General features: G+C 43.3%; 1 protein-coding gene across 4 annotated transcripts in view; it reads right to left on the bottom strand.

Moving 5' to 3' along the window:
- The window catches only part of SIDT1 (SID1 transmembrane family member 1), a gene marked incomplete at its 5' end in the record, with an annotated part of 91,228 nt that extends 71,061 nt beyond the window's left edge, over window positions 1-20,167 (bottom strand). For all 4 annotated transcript variants that reach the window (XM_080918846.1, XM_080918845.1, XM_080918847.1 and 1 more), the window contains one exon: window positions 19,946-20,167. In XM_080918846.1, the coding sequence (XP_080774972.1) occupies window positions 19,946-20,167 (222 nt within the window). The remainder of the gene's footprint in view (window positions 1-19,945) is intronic.
- Between the last annotated feature and the right edge of the window lie 1,687 nt (window positions 20,168-21,854).

The raw sequence follows: 21,854 nt of genomic DNA, 5'->3' as shown, positions 1-21,854 counted from the left end.
TTGAAGATGAGTTATCTGTTCACTCCTAAGTTTATAGACAAGAACTTCAACACAAGTGCACACACCCACACCCAACATCTTGAATAAGAAAGTTCACAGAAGGCAAATGAAACAAACAAAAGAAGCCGTATCACAGAAGAACCAAAAATACAACCGTGCTGCAGAACAACCAAAAATCCTATTGCAACGGGAGGCCGCACACTGGTGAAAAGCGAATAACAGGAACATAGATTAGTGTGGACAAAGCTCACAAAGGTAACAGAGAGAACAGGAGGCCCAGGACTCCACACTGCACCCTTTAGTAAACTTTGAGAGGAAGGAAAGCAATGGTATATATGTGAACATTAAATAAAATAGACCTACAGAGAAAAAAAAATAAAGATCAAATGTGAGATTCTAGAGTCTAGAAACTTAAAAGGATCTGAGACTTTAACCCATTTGCTATGTTCAACAATATTGGCGAAAAGACAGAATGTCTTAACTGGAGGTGAGCAACTTGTCACAGCACACAGGGTCGGCATCACTGCCCTTTGCGGAGTATCCTGAGTAGGCCCCAAAAGATGCCTGAGTATGTGAAGTTATTCTACAGGAGAGGAACCCTGAGATTAGAGGTCCTAGATAGAGAACCTATTTTAGGACAGGCAAGAAACCTGCTTGCCTTTAGCTCTAGGAGGAGGCATTGTGAACTTTATAATGCCTGTGGGTCTCAACTCTTTGGGAGGTTGAGTTACCCTTTCAAAGGGGTCACATATCAGAGATCCTGCATATCAGATATTTACATTATGATTCATAGCAGTAGCAAAATTACAGTTATGAAGTAGAAACAAAAAGAATTTTATGGTCAGGGCTCACCACACTGTGGTGTATTAAAGGGTTGCAGCATCAGGAAAGTTGAGAACCACTGCTCTAGATGATCTTCCCTAGATTGTCCAGTTCTTCCAATATCATTTGCTAAAAAATTATAACGGTATGCTGAACGGTGATCAGGCAGTACTTGATGCTTGGCGTCTTCCGCATCACCCTCTGCCTCCTCTTCCGCTGCTGCAACCTCTGAACTCTACCACTCCCCTGTCTCTTTTCCTGTGTGACTTATGTCTGCATATCCCTCGTCCTTCTTGACTTTCAAATCTTTCATGAGCACAGTCAGCCATGACGATGCTCCTCTTCTCTGGGTGTGAGCTCCAGTAAATGAGGCTTTACAAGGAAAAACCCAAAACCAAAACTAAACCAAAACAAAAAACAGAAAGATTTTCTGTCTTGCTCATCCCAGGAGACACGCATTGTTCCTTACTTCTTGACTGATAGATAGTCTTGGTGAATGATCTCCATCACTATAGAGCTGATCTTTCAATTGGCAAGATTTTTCTATAGAGTTTCAATAACACCAGTGATGGAGGAGGGAAATGGCTTTTTCCTTTTCTTCCTCCTCTTCCTCTTCCTCCTCTTCCTTTCTTGTTTACAGCCAGTAAAGTGTCTGTGTTGATTTTATGCACTGTTATTTCCTTCCTTCATTGGTTGTCTGTTTGGTGTGCTTACCTTTGGAAATGTAATTGGACTTGCGGTTGGGGTTTTTCTCTCTTCTTTTTTCATTACTAAAAGAGACTTATAGAAATCAAAAGAAAGGAGTTTTAACCTAAGGGCTACAAGGATCTATTAAGTCATTCAAACTCTTCCCATGTGACATGAAAGGAGACTAAAGCAAGGTAAATATTAATGATTTCTTATCCAAAATCATGTGCAAGCTATACAGGCTTGTGTCTGCAATCCCAGCACTCAGAAAACCGAGGTAAGAAGGCCAAGTGGCTGAGGTCATTCTAGGCTTCATATAGATAACCTATTTCAAAAGCAAACAAAACAAAACAAACGAAACCAAAACCATGTAGCTAGTTTGAAATCTAAGAATATAACTTACATTTTAAAGAATATTTCTTCAGGGACTAGAGAGATGGCTCAGTTGTTAAGAGCACTGCGTGCTCTTCCAGCAACTACATGGTGACTCACAACCATCTGTAATGAGATCCGATGCCCTTTTCTGGTCTGTCTGAAGACAGCGACAGTATACTTATATATAATAAATAAATAACTCTTTAAAAAAGAATATTTTTTCGGCATCTTTGCATAGAACCTTTCCACCTCCCATAAGAGCACATATGTTATACTTTTCATTAACAACAAAAATAACTTCAAAGTACCATGATCAGACTTTCAGACACATCTCTTCATTGTGCAATTAAAAAACCTCATGTCTGACTGCCTTACATTCACTGGAACATTAAACAGGAAGTTTATGGTTACTGTTTTCCCACATGGACTGTTTGGACATCTACTGATCTATGTATCTATCTGTACACGCAGGGCCCACAGTAGGTCACACTGTGAAGATGGCAGGTTTTCTTTAGTGTTTCATAGGACCATGGCCAGCATCAGCTGTGACCTGCTTTCTTAGAAGAAGCAGAGTGTAGAAGGCCGGTCACCATCCCTTCAGGGTTTACTGTCCTGAAAGCATGTGAGGTCAATCCTAAGCATGAGCACCCAGCCTGTTATTCCAGCATAAGCATTATCCCTAAGAACTAGTATTTCCAGATCCTCACTGAAGATAAGCCAAGACAAACAAGACGAGCCTATTGTTTCTGTCCTTCTAGATGAACTAACTGCCTTATTGTGTGGACAGTGTTAACTCAAGGTTATTTTGATTAACTTCCTGGTTGGGAACATTTATGCTAATGTCACAATTTTATTTTATTCTTCTCCACCACTTGTTAAAAGAAGCCCATGTTTGTCTTTCCTCTCCTTCCACTGCACCTTAACTGAAGAGGAAGAATTCAAGGTTTCAAAGGGAAAAGCATGGGTTTATTTGGGTAACAAAGGCGGTGCTGGGGAGGGGTAAGGAGAGTCAAGCAGTGGGGAAGTACAGATACACAAGGTTTGGAGAGATTTGTACACAGAGGAGGTCTAGAGTAGCTTTGATGTGTAATGAAAATGGATGTGGGAGGAAGAGTGGCAGGGGCTCAAGCAAGATTCATAGCTACAAAGAGAACCAACTGACTGACACAGCAGGGAGCAAAGGAATAGGGCTGGATGAGAGCAATGGTTCAGTCTGTAAAGGGATCGCCATGCAAAAGTGAGTACCTGAGTTCAGATACTGAGCACTCATGTAAAGGCTGCATGCATCTGTAACCACAGTGTTAGGAGGGTGCAGACCCTGAGCTCAGTGGACAGCCTAGTCAACTGATGAACTGTAGGTTCAGTAGAATCTATGTCTCAAAAAATAAGGCAGAGAGTGATAGAGGAAGACATTCAATGTTGACCTCTGGTTTCTTCCATACCCGTGCACCCACATGCACACATACATATGTGTGTGCATACACACCCATATACACAGGATATTGAGTATGAACCTGAGTTAACAAGCCTAGACAACATTTGGAGACTAAGGTGACTAAGCTCTAAGTCATTGTAGCAACCGTCATAACGAAGATGATGAATGGCTTAAATGGGAGCCTCAACTTGGCAATATCTTCCAGTTATTAAATATTGTCACTTCCAAGTACATTTGTGTTGTCCTCACTGCCAGCACATTATAAATCTCTTCCCATCATTGTATCACTTGCTCAGAGTTGAAAGTCCTGAGTAGATGCATCTAGCTATTGAGCATGGGCCATGCCTGTCCCTTTGACACCCTAGGTAACCTTATCTCCTACAAAAATCCATGAAGCATTTTGTCATTGACATCAGTGGTTTGGGATGGCCTGAAACAAGCTCTACCACAAGTCCTCAGGGATCGTGTTGAGGCTAGACTGTGTGGACCCAGACATAGACAAAGATCAAGATGCCAAGGAAGGAAGATGAGGTGCCACAGCCTTCTACTTGTGATCAACTCTCATGTGATAGTCAGAGAAGACAACAAGGATGATATGTCACTTCTGCCCTAATGTCACCACACAGTTAAAAATTGTTTAGACTCTTTAATGTGGCCTTTCTAAGATCCCTTCTGTTTGTCTTAAGAATTGTTCTGATGGATGTTGAAAGAAATCTGGTTGTAGATGGTTAGTTCCATATTGTTTACAAAGATGTCAATTTCCTTAGTAATAGTCACTGTTACAAATACTTGTTGAAAGTTATAAATGACTTCTATCTAGCAATTCTACTATAGAATAAAACGACAACATCATATCACAACTCTTACAATCCTAACAATGATTTTCTAAGATTATTCCATTCTCAGAGCATTACTTAAGTAGGCCTTCAAAATAGCTCTAGGAGTTTGTCTGCAATGCATATAAAAAAAATCCAGAGAATGGATCCCTGGGTTTGGTCTCAAACCATAAAATAGTTATTTTTGCCTCTATTTCTCTCATAAGAGCAAGGCAAAGAAAGAGATAGCACAGATAAAGATGGGGAGGGGGATTTAGCTGGTTGAGAGGATGTCCAACCAACACAGGCTGGTGCCTCTCTTGAAGAAATAGAGCCTGGAGATGCCAAAGCTTGAGGGAACCCATTGGGATTGAGAAATTCATGTATGACATGTGAGGAAGCCTGGTGAGATGGAAAAGTACAGCTGTTGGAATGGGAGGGCCAGGTAGCCCATGACAAGGTTTAGTCTTTTACACATAATATCTTTACTACCAGTTCCCAGGAAAAATACCCAGGCAGCATTTCCCAAGTGTGCTCTGCAGAGCAACGTGTCTGTTGCATGCAGAGGAGGTTTCATTTGGCCACTCTGCATCCATTTTTTGTTCGGGCATCTTTTGTTGTGAACCCAGGTAGAAGCAAGCTCCCTTCCACAACACAAGTGGAGCACAGGTATCGCATCTCGCCCCCTCTCCTGCCCTGGGCACCTCCTGCCAGGCTCCTTTGGCATGTGCATACTCTTGGTACTGCCTGTCAGTTCTGCCTTCCCATACTTTCACTTGGGAATCAAGGATGCTACAAAGCAGTCTTAGAACCAAGAGTGCTCCTCCAAAGGTGTTGGCAATGGCATTTGAAACCTTCCAAAGTCTCTCCATTGCTCTCAGGTTAAGGGCCCAACCTTCTTAACAAGACAACCTGCATCCTTTCTGTAACAGCTATGCATGCATCTCAAGCTCCAGACCAATAGATTTTCTCCAATTCTTCCAGTATGCTCTCGCCCTTCCTCTTCTTACCCCTTACCTCTATCCACAATGGCATCCCTTTATTTGGACATTTTTTTTTCCTTGCTCTGCTCTCTCCCTGCTTTTTTGGCTTTTCAGAAAACATTCTTCCCAAAGTCTTTTCCTTATTCTTCCCCAGAAACTTCCAAGTCAATTAAATGATCATTTAACTAACACTGCATATAAACCACCCATCTTTACAAAGCTAGTAACCATGTCTACAGTATTGTCCAAACAATGCCTCACACAGAAAGGAATCAAATGTTTACTGAATGAACTGAGATCATCCCCAAGCATCCAGCTTGCCTGTGTTCAGTATTCCTGGCCCACCCGCGATTACACATTTCTTTAATAGTGTCCTTGTGCATGCTGGAATTGAAGCCACTAATATAACATTTTGATAATAAACCAAAAGATGAAGGCCTACAGGATCGTTTTTATTCCTGGGTTCTTGGTAGCATAATGAAACTAACATGACATGGTTTATACAGTCTTCTTCTTAGAGACAAAGCTCTGGACCGAGAACATTGAGAATCTGACAGTGGAAGAAATAAGTAGACCCCAAGGGATAAACTGATCTTTTCAATGAGATGAATGAGCTGTTCCTAGAAGCCAAGCCATAAAAGGAAAAGACTGAGATGTATCCCTCTGCTTTGCCATTTGGGCTTGTAAGCTTGTAACAGATAGTCAATAATGACTGATGAACGGCCCAGATCTCTTCTCCCAGCTGAACCCAGGGCATACAGAGAGTGGTACTGTCTTCTCCTCCTCTTGGTGTCCTACACAACAGACACACTGCCTCCCACCATCTGTCATCTGATTGGTGACACTACCCAGGGAAATAAAGCATCTGTCATCTGCGTGACACGGTGCTCCTCATACTCTATCTGAGGAAAGTGAGGTATACCCAGACATTTTATATCAATTTGTTCAAAGCCACACAGATGCTAGTGTGAGAAAAAAAAAAAAAAAAAGGAAGGAAGGAAGGAAGCCAGGTCTTTATATTTTCCTTCACTGTGGCCCAATAATGCAAACAATAGTTTTCCAAGACTGAATTATGCTGGCAGAATTTTACCCAACCCTACGCATAGCCGCCACAGGGGTCCTGTTAATGCTGAAGTATGCTGTGTCTGAGGTAGTTCAGACCCTGCTTAGGTATAGAAAACTTGGCAAGAGCAGCTTCTCAGAAGGAATGCTTTACCCTGTAGGGGACCAGAACTCAGGATTGACGGCTGAGTTTTTCACACAATTGTCAAGACACAGTGGATTCTTAGGAGATTAAAAAAGAATTCTATATGCTACCATAGCAGTGAAGTGTGACATCAGCATTTCTTCAGGCCCATAGAACTGTGAAAACACATGGGAGGAGACACTGATGTAAGTGACAGACGGTCAGTAGGTAACAAATACAGCCATGTAGCAATACTGGGTCATCATTCATGTAACACAGCAACCCAAGTTATTAAGAGTGTAAAGAAAAAGAACATGAATGTTTATCAAACAGGGGAAAGGGTCAGCTTCCATTTTTATTCTTGCAGGTCCAGGATACTAACTGCAAGTGCCCAGAGAAGGTTTTTATTTGCCTGATAACGTTGGGTAATCTCATTTGCCCCCGGTTTTAGAAATAAAGTGTTTTATCTAAACACTTGGGATTTTTCCAAACCATAGACAATCCCTTTGCTGTGGTAAGTACTCTCACAAGCACTCCCTGTCCCTTCTAGTCAGCCTTGAGGCTAACTATAGAGAGCAGGCCCAAAAGAGAGTTCTTTAAAATGGGGGTTTGAGTGTTAGCTGGTCATCTAAAGAGAAAAAGAAAAGTCCCATTTCTGGCAGATGGGACAAGGAAGTGAGTGACTATAGCTCTCTTATTAGTAAAGACAGCTTGTTTTTTTTTGTTTTTTTAACATTCTCTGGACACATCTGCAGTATAAGTCACCTTCAAGCCAGATTCACACAGTTAAATAGTCAGCTTAAAATGTCCTATTTGGGGCTGGAGAGATGGCTCAGCTGTTAAGAGCTCTGACTGCTCTTCCAGAGGTCCTGAGTCTGATTCCCTGCAACCACATGGTGGCTCACAACCATCTGTAATGAGGTCTGCTGCCCTCTTCTGGTGTGTCTGAAGACAGTTATAGTGTACTCACATACATTAAATAAATAACATATAAAAATGTTCTGTTCAGTTTAGTATAAGATCAGACCTACTATGCCCTTCCTCCTAATAGAATCAGTTTCTTTGTCTGCTGTGATCACTCAACGATAGCAAAGGAATAAAAACTCAAAGGAAGCAATTACTTCAGCAAATACTTTTGTGTTCGTGTTGCCATTAACAATGTGTTGAGACAAGGACTCACTCTGTATGCCTTACTGGCCTAGAACACAAAGTGTAGTTCAGGCAGGCTTTGAACTTGTAGCATCGAGTGCTTTTGTCCTGGGCTTACATTTATGTGCTGTTAGAGGCCACTTGGCATTTAAAATATAAAATTGCATCTGCTGCATAAAACTGCTACTTCCCCATAAATGAAATTCTTCTAATCACATTTACTTGTTGTTTATTTACTTGTTACTTATTTGATTTGGAGACAGGGGCATGCACCGCACATAGTGTGCTCATAGAAGCCAGAGGGTGATTTTGGGGCGTAGACTTCGTCTTCCTACCATGTGGGCCCTTGACATTGAGCACAGGTTCTTAAGCTTAGCGAGAGAACCTTTACCTGACTCTCACCAGTGCCCAAACACTTCCTGTTAAAAAACAAACCTATTGCTTTTGTTTGAATGAGTTTTTTACACATTCTAGTAACCTTTTTATTTAAGCCAAAAGATTTTAGATGGGTGACTTAACAGAATGTAATGTTCTTATTGCTGACTTTAATTTTTAAGCAAACTATAATCTCCTACTCCTCTGTTGCATACACACTTAAATAGCCACCTAGTTCACTTAGGAAAGATTTTAAAATTTCTATTTTCAAAATAGCTAAAAAGAAAAAAAAACATAACAGAGATTGCCTATAGTGGGGGTTTTACTGCTGTGAACAGACACCATGACCAAGGCAACTCTTATATGGACAGCATTTAATTGGGGCTGGTTTACAGGTTCAGAGGTTCAGTCCATTGTCATCAAGGTGGGAACATGGCAGCATCCAGGCAGGTATAGTGTAAGAGGAACTGAGAGTTCTACATCTTTATCTGAAGGCCGCTATGAGAAGATTTGCTCCCAGGCAGCTAGATTGAGGGTATTAAAGCTCGTGCTCACAGTGACACACCTACACGCCTCTTAATTGTGCCACTCCCTGGACCAAGCATGTACAGACCATCACAGTGATTAAAAATGTTTTTATAAACCTGAGGAAATGGATGGTGCATATTCTACCTTCTCTGTTCTGGTGGTCTTGGGTAATGTTTGATATTTTCCTATTGGGACACCTTAACTCAGCTTATTAGCTATGCCTTAGAGCCACATTCTCACAGCGTTGACCTGGAACTTCTGTTAACTCTAGAGTTAGACGACAGAAGAAGCCAGTATACTCTGGGGCACCGCATGGCAACCTGTAATGCCAACATCCAGGGGTTAGTTCTCTTTGAAAAGGAGACAAAAATACTGGCATCTTCAGCAGCATTTCTCTTCAGGTCTTTTAGACTAAAATCCACAGCAGGCGAGGGCAGGCGGGATGCTGTAAGCAGCCAGCTGAGACCACAGTGGGGAAAAGAGGGGAAATCTTTGCATACTGTTTCAGATGTTTAAAATGCCCTGCCACACAAGGCTATCACAACCGTAAAAACAACCCCAAGAATAACCCCAAACAAACCCACAGCACAGCAAGCCGATTGATGTAAGGCTCAGCAGGAGGGGCAGCTAGAAAGAACAAAAGAAGTGAAAACCACACTCAGGTGCATGTGCATGTGGCAAGGACACACACACACACACACACACACACACACACACACACACACACACACGGGGGGGGGGGGTGAGCAGTTGGAAACAAAGCCAGGTCTAAGCTGTGAAAAGACTTTCCAAATTGGAAAAAAACACATTAAACCTTTTATTTGTTTGTTTTAATAAAACAAAGAGGGTTTTTGAAGGCAGTAAAAGAGATAAAAACACATGTCCCCATATTTCTGATCACTTCCTTGTTGTCTGTTGTCCTGATTTAGGTGCAACTAAAAAATATTTTCACTTAGAAATATTTAAAAGATGCGCAAAGGCATAGCAGGTGTCTTTAAATCTCCTAGAGAAAATGTGAAGTTTATCACATTTCAGAGACCACTGACAGATTTATACTAAAAACAAAACAAGAGATTCTTGTGGGGTGGAAAGGAAAGTGCCCGTTCCTTTACGGCAAATCCAAAACCGAGGGTTACCATGCTGAAGTGGGCCCTAGAGAGTCGTACTTGGGACTCAGCATCTGACCAGAAATTGAGACTCAAAGATTATTATCTCAGTGAATACTGGTAACAGGAATCTTTTTTGGTAATTCTTTAAAAGTCACTGAAATCTCAAAACCAGCACAATGACAACACCAGATGACATACCAAGGTGACTGGGAAAAGTCTGACAATGTCTTATCCTTAGATGAGTGTGTGTGTGTGTGTGTGTGTGTGTGTGTGTGTGTGTGTGTGTAATTCCAGCACTTGGGAGGTGGAAGCAGGAAGATCGGTAGGTAGTTCAAGCTCACTTTTGGCTACGAAGTGATTTCAAAGCCAGCCTGAGAAACTCGAGACCACTTTTCAAACGTCAAAACAGGGCTGCAGAGAATGGCTCACTGACTGCTCTTCCACAGGTCCTGAGTTTAATTCTCAGCGACCACATGGCGGCTCACAATCATCTGTAATGGGACCTGATGTCCTCTTCTGGTGTGTCTGAAGACAGCTACAGTGTACTTACATATAATAAATAAATAAGTAATAAATAAATAAATAAATAAATCTTGAAAACAAAAAGAGATCAAAACAGACCTATCAAAATAACTCAGAAGCCAGCTCAAGTTGGCTTTCACATCCCAATGGGCTATTGTCCTTAAATAAAAATAAAAACAATAATTACCTAAAACATATGAAGCATCTTTAAATCAATGACTGAAACTGCATCACTGTGGCTGCCCGGGAGCAACGCATTATTCTAGAATTTGGCTAGTGAAGAGCGAAGCCTCTGCCTTGTGCTCTCCTTATATGCTGCAGGTTACACTAACCGAACAGTGAGAAACCGCGCCTGACAGGCCTACGGCCCATGATAAAGAATCCTGCCAGCAAAGAAATCAAGTTTCGTGTTCGTGTCCAGAGTGCCTTTCCCGTCTCTCTGCTTACCTATCTATCATTTAGAGCCCAGTTCCCTCCAGCTGCACTGTATGAGGGATGTAGGGTTTCTCTCACGGTGCGGTGATGTCCAATAGGAATACGAGCTACATGAGGGGGCGGGGCAGGGGCTGTGTGAGGGGATACTAGGAGGAGAGGGGGGTGCAGTCGGGATGTAAAGTGAATAAACGAACAAAAACAAGATAGTGCCATGTAAACACACACAAAAAACATTAGTAAAACATTTGATTGTCTTTATCTGGTCTTTGAAATCTGGTGTGTACTTATTTACCAGCTCAGACTAGCCACACCAGCTGTGTCTCTACAGAACACAGACTTACAGAATCTGTCCTGCAACGAGGCACGTAATCAGGCTATGCCCCCTATTATATCAGCTCCATATGCAAAGTGATCTCAGCCCTCAAGGGCCCTCGTGACCTACTGATGCCATTTTCGCAGTGAAAGACAGAAATACAGGAGGTGATCTCCACGGACTGAATGCTTGTGTCTCACACCTCACGCCCGTTCTTCACAGGGTGAATCCCAACCTCCTCAAGTGATGCCTGAAACTGAGCCTTTGGGAAGTAACTAGGTCATGGGGATGAGATCGGTTGGGACCTTGCTTTGAATAAGACTCTCCCCATCCACCCCTGCGCCCGCACACTTGACCCTCTGTGGATGCAGCAAGAGAGTGGCTAGGCACCAGGCTCTCACCAGACACCAGATACTCCTGTGTCTGTGCTGCTCCAAGGCTGCTCATCCAGATAATGTGTTAATGAGCCATTCTTCTTTCCGACAGGCGGTGGTCCTGTTTAGAAGGAAGCTGTGGGAGGACAGCAAAGGAGGACTCTTAGCCTCAGTACACCATGAAGCCGAATGCCCTGACTCTTTACAAGGAGGGGAGAGCTGAGGCCTCCACACCCAAGCTTTTAACTTTTCAAAGTTGCCTTCCAGGTGTAGTGTGATTGTGTGTCAGCATCCCTGCGATTGTTATGGAGATGCCCCCCCCCATACCAAATTCTGCAGATGCTTGAGTGCCTTGTATAACACACACAAGGCTTCCCTACAGCTTTCGCATGTCCTCTGCATTCTTATCTTCTTGGTTGCGAGCCTCGACTTTAGCAGCTGAGCCATCTCTCCAGCCCATCCTATGCATTCTTTAAATCACATCACTCACACTAGCGAATGGGTTACAAATGCCGCATAAAACGTGATGTTGAATCCTTTGGGGAATAATGACAAGAAAAAAAACTCCCAGATTACATTAAGGATTTTAAAAATATCTTTCTTTAAGACTGTGTGTGTGTGTGTGTGTGTGTGTGTGTGTGTGTGTGTTTGGTTCATGTGTGCCATGACATCTCTGTGAACTCAGAGGACAGCTTTTGGGAATCAAGTCTTTCCTTCCTTCATCTGCCACCGTAGGCTCTAAGGATGGAAGCCTGATCACCGGGCTTGAGCAGCATTTATACTGTTATTCCCTAAACCATCTTGCCAGCCCTTAAAAATATTTTCAGTTTGAGTTTGGTAGCTTTATAGATGAGAAGCTAGCAAATATGAGGGTCATTCATACTAACATATAGCTAAAAGCTCGCACTGGAATGTCCAGGCACATGCTTCATGGTTCATGAGAAATGGATAGTGTTCTTTGAATCCCAACTCAAGACTATGCTACATTCGGGTCTAGATTTTCAAGCACTAGCTGATATTAATAAAGCCAAGGATTGTCCTTTGACTATGGAGACAAATCCTTTATATATCACACAAAAAAATCAATGGGCAAGGTTACACTGAACTGAGAAAATAACTGAGAAAATTTTCTTTAAAATACGGAGCTACAAACGGGTGGCCGCCATGTTTCTTCTCATTCACTGTGGTGCTTGAAGTCTTGTCTCGAGAAGAGGAAAACCAAAAGAAGGTGCAGAATAGAAAAAGTCATGTTACCTCTGTTTACAAAAGAGATATGCAGAATGATTTTATACTTAGAAAGAAGGAAAAACCTTTTAGAACACTTTCAGTAAACCAAAGGATACGAAATCAACAACAATAAAATGGTAGCTTTTCTATATGCCATAACAAACTTGCAGAGAAAAAAACAATCAGGAAAAAAAATCCCATTTGCAACAGCTTTAAAAATACCTATGAATAAACCTAAACAAGAAACTAAAAGACACACACACACACACACACACACACACACACAGGCAGGCACGCACATGCACTGTATGTAGTTTTAATTAAGTTATGCTATTTGAGTTGATAATGCCCCCACCCCAAGAGTGATGAACTATCTAACAAAACCCCAGTGCCTGGCATGGGAAACTAGTCAGGGGACTTGAAAACACTCCCTACATAATGCAGGCTATTGCTGCTGCCCTTGGTTACCACCCAGAATTAGAAGGTAAGACCCTAATGCTGAAGACATCACATACTTTGGACACATGACTTGGAGGAATCCAGATGGACTGACCTAGAAGCCACCTCCCTGAGATGGCTCAGCTCTCTGGTATCAGAAGGTGTCGTACAGGCTGCCAGGGTAGAAAGTAATCAATAGTTCTACCCAGCTGCAAAGCCCAGGAGCCACAATAATGACAAGCATGGCAAGATGTCCCCAAGGGTGCAGCAGTGGCACGTAAACCTTGGGGTAATCAATAACACTTAATGGGACTTAAGGGCCACTCAATAGGAGGTAAGTATGCTCCGGACAGTAAACACAGACAACTACCTGTGCCTGGCGAGGTTGTGGACCCTAGAGGAGAGCTCACTACTGCCACTTTCTCAAACCAGTATAATGTCTTACTGCGTTATAAATATTTATCCTTATGCTGGGGCTAAATGTAGTTCTTACCCCCTCATCAAATAAGCTGTCCCTCCCCCCCCCAGCAGATGAAGGCCATTACATAAAGCCACAACTGGTCAACGTGCACAAAACAACAGACTATATGAGATGTGCAACACTGTTTTATCTCCACCACAACCCCTGTACCTAAGGGCCAGCATCAGAGAAAAGGAGGCAGGAAGACTGTGAGAGCCAAGGAATCATGATGTTTACCACGAGGTAGTGCCTTCTATATATGACAAGGAAGCTGAGCTCATGAAACCTTTAAAGTATAGTCGCCTGAATAAGGCCAGCACACTGACAACATGGATGGAGGTGAGAGACCAAATTTTGGGGTTCAAACTCCATTTTAGAGAACCTGACCTAAGTTTGAACTCAAATAAACGGACAGGCCCGTACCTAGCACCAGTTTCCATGTTACCCCCCAACAAAACCCGAGCCTAGCTCCAGTTTCTAGGCTCACCCCAACAAGACCTGCATCTCCAAGTTAATTTCCCCCAACAAATCCAGTGATTAGCACAAGTTTCTAGGTTAACCCCCAACAACCACCAATTAGGAAACAATTAGAAGTTAATTTTATGGTTTGGCTCCCAGAACCAGCCAATTATGCTGAAGACCACAATAGCTCACCAATTAGAGGCTGACCAGACTATAAATGCTCACCCCTTGCTTGCTGCTTTCTATAAAACCTTTTCTCGACAGATATTCAGGGCTTTTTCTCCACTGAAACCGACCTGCACTGAGAGGTTTGGGTGTGAGTGAAGCCTGAGCTAGCTTCAGTAAAGATCCTGGTATGGTTGGCTCTTGATTGGTCTTTTGGGTTCATAAATACTTCCTTGGTGCTACGGAGGAAATCTCTTAAGCTCTAGATGAAGAGCTACAATTAATAACTGCTGAGGAAAAGAGAATGTGTCTTCTCCAGAGTTGATCCCTAAACACACACACACACACACACACACACCAGTGATAATTAAAGAAGTAATTAATTTGAGGGGGATGGGGGATGCATGGGAGTAGTTTTAGGGGCAAAGGGGGGTTGGAATTTATGTAAATGCAGTACTTGTACGTAAATTAAAAAATTTTAAATTAGATAAAAAATAATAAATCGTCTCTAAATCCCCCTATCCAAGAAAATAAGAAACTGCAAAAATAGATGGAAGAGATACTGGGCATAAGATAGACAGTCCATGCTCCTACGACTTTGTAGGATACCAAAATTAGAATATCTGATCTCAAAATATACTGTAGAGCTATAGTGACAAAAAAAAAAAAGCATATTACTCAAACAAAAAGACAGATATAGACCAGTAGAACATAGTAAAAAACCCAGAAGTGAACCACACATGGCCACTAATGTTAGAAAAGACAAAAAAAAAAAAAAAAAAAAAAAATTAAAAATGACAGCCCAGTCAACAACTAATGTTAGTAAAACCTGGATTATCTACCTGCAGAAGAATGGGATTTTGTTCACATCACTCACCAAAAATCAAATCCTGAAACCGCTCAAGGAAAATATAGAGGAAGCACTTCCAGATAGAGGCGTGGGCGAGAGCTTTTGAAACAGGACTCCAGTAACAGAAAATAACCCTAAGAACCCACAAATTGGATTGCATTAAATTAAAAAGGGTTTGTAGAGCAAAGGAAACTATCAGAAGAGTAACAGACAGCCAAAGAATAGAAGGAAATGTTTACCATTTATACTTGACTTTAGGGAAGGGAGTTAGCATATAGAACATATACAGAGTTTTAAAATTTTAAACACAAAATAACCCCCCCCAGTCAATAAATGGGCTATGATCCAATAGACACTTCTCAAAAGAAGAAACAAAAACAACCAATAAATTATTCAATGTCTGCAACCATTGGAGAAATGCAATTCTAAACAAAGGTTGGGATTCTATGTCACCTGAATGAAATGATTACTGTTGAGAACAGAAAAGCAAGGCTGGAAAAAGTGGAAGAGAGAGGAAGCCATACTCACCATTGTTGTGTAGATTTATGTTAAGTTGATACATGATCTGGCATTGGAGAGGTGTGGGGGGAGGGGGAAGGTAGGAAAACAGAAGAAGAACAGCCATTGGGGGAGGAAATAAAGATGGAGTCTGAGGAAACAGACCTGGATCCTGGTGGCCTTAATTGGCACTAGGTAGATATAAATAATTTAAGGGTTTTTATAGGTCTTTTCATCTCATATAAAAGGGCAGTTTGTATCTTTGTCCAGGGGATATAATCTTACTGTATAGAGGGTTTGTGGATTGAGAATTTAATATATAAACCTATATAAAATCAGGCAGGTGGAGTGAACCTCCTGGGAAAGGAATCATGTGGTGAGAGCAGCTTAGACCAAGTGACAGAGTCTGAGCGTTCGGCTCCATACTAAAGCAGTATCCTTGGAGTGAGACCTCGGGGGCCGATAAAGAGATAAGCCATTCTAATGTAATATTTACTGCAACATTGTTGTGACTATAAACTGGGCAGCCATTATAGAGATCAGTACAGAGACTTCTCAAAAAAAAAAAACAAAAAAAAAAAAAAACAAAAAGAACTATCATAGGGCCCAATTATACTGCTCCCGCACATGTATCAAAGAACTCTATATTGTAGGTAGAGATTCTTGCACATCCAAGTTCACAGATGCTTTACTCACAATAAGGAAATGGAATTGGAGTAGACAGTCACCAACAGAACAATCACTAGTGAACATGTAATATATATGCACAATGAAACTTTATTTGGAGATAAGGAAAAATGAAATTATGCAACTTGCAGGAAAACGGGTGGAGCTGGAAAATATTGCATTAAGTAAAGTAACTCAGGCTTAGAAAGACAAAAGCTACATTGTCTTTTCATACACGTGTCCAAGATTTTAGCTTCTGTATGTGTACTTATGTGGATGTGGGTGTAGGTATGGTTCATGAAAGTATAAAGGTGTCAGAACACCATCAAAAAAAAAAAAAAAGCAAAAAAGCTCTGTGGAGCTGGGGAGAGATTCCAAAAAGAGATAAATGCTGTTTTCAGCTTAGTGAACAAAAAGGATGTTTTGAAAAAGAACTCCCATGCTACGGCTAATGTGGAATTCTGTCCTGAAACCGCTCAGCAAAGAGAGCCTGCAGAGTACCAGTTACACTGGGCCCCAGCGGGACCACAGATTAGTTCTTCCCAGTCTTTGTGTGGGTGTTCTCATTTCCTTGTAGACTTGTGTGTGTCCTTGTCCCCGTCACTATATCACTTGTCCCTTTCCTGCAAGGTGATTTCCTGTTGGTTGACTGAGCCCTGTGGGTTTGGACCTGTTTGCTCAGTATAACTAACTCCCAGTCCAGAAAGCCTTGGAAAACTTCCTACCCAGGGAAAGGAAATGAAGCCTACCTTGCTGAACCTGAACCTTTAACCACTGTTCCATTATTTGTCTTTAAACTGGTCAGTCCGTCCTTTCAGTGAGTTTAAAAAAAATGTCACCTTTATATTTGCATGAGTCCCTGCCTCAAGGCATATCAGACATTTCCTGGTGGCGAGTTCAGCTAGAGTAGCCGGTGAAACCATTCCATGGGGTGAAGTCAAGGCCATGGCTGATTGACAAGCCCTGAGCAAACGGTCTTGCCCTGTCCCCCACCAAAGCCCACATTTAATATAAACTTTCTTCAAGATAAAGAAAAAATGACAAACAAGAATGGATTGAAAAGAGGAATAAAAGATAAAAACTTCAAAAACAAAAAAATAGACACCTTCTTTTTTTTTGTTCCAAACCAAAATCTTGACTGAAGAGGGATAGTGGGAAATGACCCCAACTAGAGGAAACCCTGCCTCACCAACAACACACTACTCAGGTTAGGGGGAAACCATTCGCCAACCTCCTCCTCTAGACACCACAAATCTCCATTTAGCTTCTCAGTCAGTTTGGAGTTGGAAATGCAAAGGTTAGATGGCGCTCAATGTGGGACAATAATGAAAGTCAGGAGTGGGGAGAGGGCGTGGCCAAGAAGATGGTCAGCTCGGAGATGGAAAGAAAGAGGAACTCCCTCAAAATCCGCCAGGGCCTCTATAGGGCATTGCTAGTTAGTCCAATGTTGCAGGTTTCTGGTTTAGCCTACCACTCCATCTTGCTTCGGTAAAATTCTGTTGCAGACCTGTTTATGGCATTAGGAGGAGCTGAGGGAAGAAAACATACCAATAAGGGAGGTAGGCATGAGTAGGAACCCAGAGTAATAGCTTGATCAGATGGAGGGAGAGAATGCTCATCTGGAGAAATCAACAGTGATATTACTGGGGGCGGGGGTAATTTCCCAGACTCAAAAGGTAAAAAAACAATTCTTAACATTTTGTCTCAGAAAGACACACACACACACACACACACACACACACACACACACACACGTATATATTAATGTATACTGGCATTAAAACATGTGAAATCTGTCAGGCCCATGCTTATCAACTTTGTTTTCTAAGACTAGTAACATGTTAATAAACTCTAAGGATTGCTTACGGGTGTTAATGCTTTTGTTTTTAATGTGTAGGAGTACACTGTCACTCTCTTCAGACACACCAGAAGAGGGCGTCAGATCCCATTACAGATGGTTGTAAGCCACCATGTGGTTGCTGGGAATTGAACTCAGGACCTCTGGAAGAGCAGTCAGTGCTCTTAACCACTAAACCCATGTCTCCAGGCCCCCTGTTGTTGGCTTTTTATTGTTCTATGTATAGATGGTTTTGAAACAACCACCATTGTCTCAGAAACAAAGAGCACTTTGATGTACATCCATGCAAAACAGAAAGTAGGTAAGGAAGTATTTTTCTAATGTATCTGCTTTATTTCACTCCATCTTCACTATTCTTTGGGCTTTGACTTGTTTTCTCATTTAGTATTGCAGAGAACATTTATAAAGCTCTGAAATGCCGAGCAGAACGTGGCCTTGCCCTTTCCCCTCAGTATCTCAAGTATCTAAGGAAAGTCAAGAACGAGCGCTCCACTGCAGACAGAACAACCTGTGTTCAGTACAAGAATTCTCACAGTTCTAAGGGGGGAAAGGCAGAAGCAAAATCAATCCAAACAAACAAAACCAAAACAAGCAAACCAGCCCTTAGTCTTTCAGAAGGTACAAGTTTGGTCTAAATAATGAAACTCTGTCTCAGCAAGCAAGCTTGGGGAGGGGTCGGTTGTTCAGAGCGCAAACTGCTCTTCTAGAGAACCTCCGTTTAGTTCTCACCACACATGAAGCAGCTCGCAATTGCCTCTAACTCCAGTTCCTGGGGATCTGGCGCCCTCTTCTGGCCTCTGTGGGCACCACACAAGAATGTGGTATACATACACGCAGGGATTTATACATACAGATAAAATAAAAACAAATAAACCTTAAAGGAAAGAAGAGAGAAAGAATAAAGTAAAGTTACTCGTTTGCCTCTCATCAGAGCGGTAAGAAACACCAATACCTGTGATGATCTTCTTTGCACATGCTATTTGATTTTTGGATGAAGCTTTAAATATGCCGCAGAGACGCTGGGGTTTTCAAGACTCTCATCTAGTTCCCGGAAAACACAGGGCTAGGATTCGATCTTATGTGCAATATATCGGCCCAGCTAGTGGGCATCCTACACTGGGCACTCAGGAGCCTTTTGTGTGGGATATGAAAATAAAAACTGCCCCCTCTCTGCTGTATGTGATGGAATGGCTTCGCACCCAGCAACTCCGCGGCTACGGGGCACCACCTTATTAAGTTACAGGAGGTCTGGCAGGGGGAGGACCCCACTGCCACAAAGACAATGCCATAGGATTTAATTCCGGCTATGAGATGGGAGAACTTGGGGCACTTTCTCAATCCACACAGCAGAAAGGAAGAAGGTTTCTGAACCGTGACCCTGAATGAGAGTTGGGCATGGAAAGGTATAGAGGAATCCTAATAATCTGGCTCTGAGATGCCCCAAGGTAGAGGGCACAGTGAGGGGGTGCATAAACACATCTATGCGGGCAGGTATACTGGAGAGCCACCCCTCTTAAAGGTGTTTCATTTGAAGGAAAATGTGAAATATATGCACTGTCTTACATTATATAATCAGAGAAGTCAGAGGCATGGTTGCTAAAAGAATCCTCCTCCCCGTTTGTCTCACCACAACTCTTGTCTACAGAACTTTCACACACATTCCCACCCTTACTGATAATTGGAGTCTGGGCAGATCACCTTAGCATCGCAGTCACCATAGTCACAACGTCTTTGACTCAGCTTTTTCAAAACAAGCACCCAGTGTGGTAACAGAAACCCGCTCACTCTCACGAGCTTCCCGTTTCCGAGCATCTCTGCAACCTGGAGTGCCATAAACTAGAAGGGTCCATAGGAGATTAGGAACAGGTTTGTCCTCCCTGCCCTCCTCCTTCCTCCCATGAACACAGCCAACCAGACTTCCCGAGAAAGGCCCAGCCCCAGCCAGGATCCGCAGAGGATGCGGGTCCCCGCGCCTCTGCAAAGCCCAGGAATGGCAGCGACCAGGCTGGGGTGGGCACGAGGTGAAGCGGAGCGGTGCCCAAAGCTGCTGCCAAGGCTGGGGCAAGGCGGCGATTGCCTCATCGGGGAGAGGCAGGGAGAGGGGTTCCTAGTCCCTGAAGTCTCCCGAGGTCAATTCCCAGCGCAGCCGGAGGTACCTGGGGGGCTCTGCGATCTCGGAAGTTGCGGGTCAGTCGAGGGAGCGAGCTTCTTACCTGGCCAGGACGGCTGGTGTGGTTGAAGGAGTAGATGTTCTCGGTGCTGAGGCTCACCACCCCGCTGTAGACGCGATCGAAATCGGCTCCTCTGGCGGGGTCGCGCGGATCGCGGCGCAGCTCCGCCGAGTGCGCGAGGGGCTCTGCCCGGGGGCCAGGGACCGCCGCCCGCAGGAGCCAGGGCAGCGCGCAGAGCAGCGCCAGCCGCGGGCAGTCAAGCATGGTGGGCGCCGAGTCCCGGGGGGCTTCCCCCCTCCCGGAAACACAAGCAGCCCGAGGAGGGGGCGAGCACGGAGATGGTCCTTCCGAAGCTGCCTGTGGCACTGGGTGCGAGCTTCAGCAGCTGGTGGTGTGCGGCCAGCTCCGCCGCCCAACGCCCGCAGCGCGCTGGAGAGAAGCAGATCAAATACCGAAGGGCCACCTGGGGTCTCCAAAGGAGGTCACGCCTGTGGAGTAGGGGCAACGGGAGGCGTGGGGGCCAGGGAAGGCTGCTTTTCCCTTCGACTTTTAAGTCTTCCCTTTCTCATCACTGAAAACCTTCCGCTCATTCAGAAAAAAAAAAAAAAAAAAAAAATTTCCCCCCACTGATCTCTCTCCTCTCAACCTCAAACCACCAATGACAAACCCCACAGAGAAGTAACTGCTCCTCTAGAAGAATCGGTGTGACCAGCCATCAAGGAGGAAATCAGGTGCACGTCAAAGGAAAGTGCGCTCTAGCTGCAGGCTAGCGAATAGAAAGCAAAAGAGTGTGCACCCCTCAAGAGGATGCACCAATTCGACTTCAGGGCGGCTTCCAGCAGGTGTGAAATGTCGCTCACTGGCTGTCCGCCTTGCTCCAACAGAACAGAAGCCCTTCTCTGGGAATAACCTGGCTTATTTCCTTATTACCCTTGCTCTCCAAGGAGAGGCTCACGTCATCTCTCCGTTACCATATGTGCGAGCATGTAAATATACAGTTACAAAATATAGTTACGGTCAACAGAACAGTCCCCAGCTCGGCTTGCAGACTGCTTCCGGAAGTTTGAGACTGGATTTAGGCAGATATCAATCAATCCCTTTCCACCCCAGCCTTTTGTGCCGTTTACCTCGGCAATGTTTTCTTTCAGAGTCTGCATGAATTTTCAGGATTCTAAAGTGCTTTTTGTTGTTGCTGCTCATTTTAATTTGATTTTATTTTACCGAGGCAGGGTCTTCCTGTGTAGTCCACACTCGGACCTTGAGCTTGGAATTTTTCTCCCTCAATTTTCCAAGAGCTGTGACTACAATGGCGTGCCACCCCACCAGCTAAGCCTGAGTTTTGTTATGAGCCGGAACTGGGAGGACTTCAAAGTGTAGCATTGAGAATATTTAGGCAATTTTCCCAATGATTAATGAAATTTAATAAACTTGAAATTTCTGAGGGCCTTTGAGGCTTGCTGCAGTAACCATTTGGAGCAGGCTTTGCGATGGAAAGTCCGTTGCAACTTGGGGATCAGCTCCTTCACAGGGCCTCGTGTTTTTTGCCGGCTAGCATCTCCTTATTAGAAAGATAATTCATACTCTCGGCTAGAATTTGCCTTCTCCCCACTCGCTTGCACTAGTTTTGCCCTCTAGAGCCACAGGAATGAAGCTAATTCTTCCACACGGTGGCTTTGTAGGTATGTAAAGGGAGCTACGGCCTTTCCTATGATCCTTCAAGGTTTTACCCGCCTGGAATTTGACATTGATCCACTGAGAACAGTTATACGACTAGACGCGACTGAAAATGTATAGTTTTGGTTTTTATCAGAGTAGGGTAGAACACAGATACGGTCTCCACAGCCCTGATAAAACCATCCTTCTGTCTGGAATGTGGGGTTGATCCACAAAGGACAACTCTATGAATTGCTGCAACTGAAAAGATTTTTTAGTCATCGTACGAAATTAGTAC

The sequence above is a fragment of the Micromys minutus genome (assembly GCF_963924665.1).
Source record: "Micromys minutus genome assembly, chromosome: 7".
NCBI lineage: Eukaryota > Metazoa > Chordata > Mammalia > Rodentia > Muridae > Micromys > Micromys minutus.
This window is presented reverse-complemented; position numbering and strand designations above follow the sequence as displayed.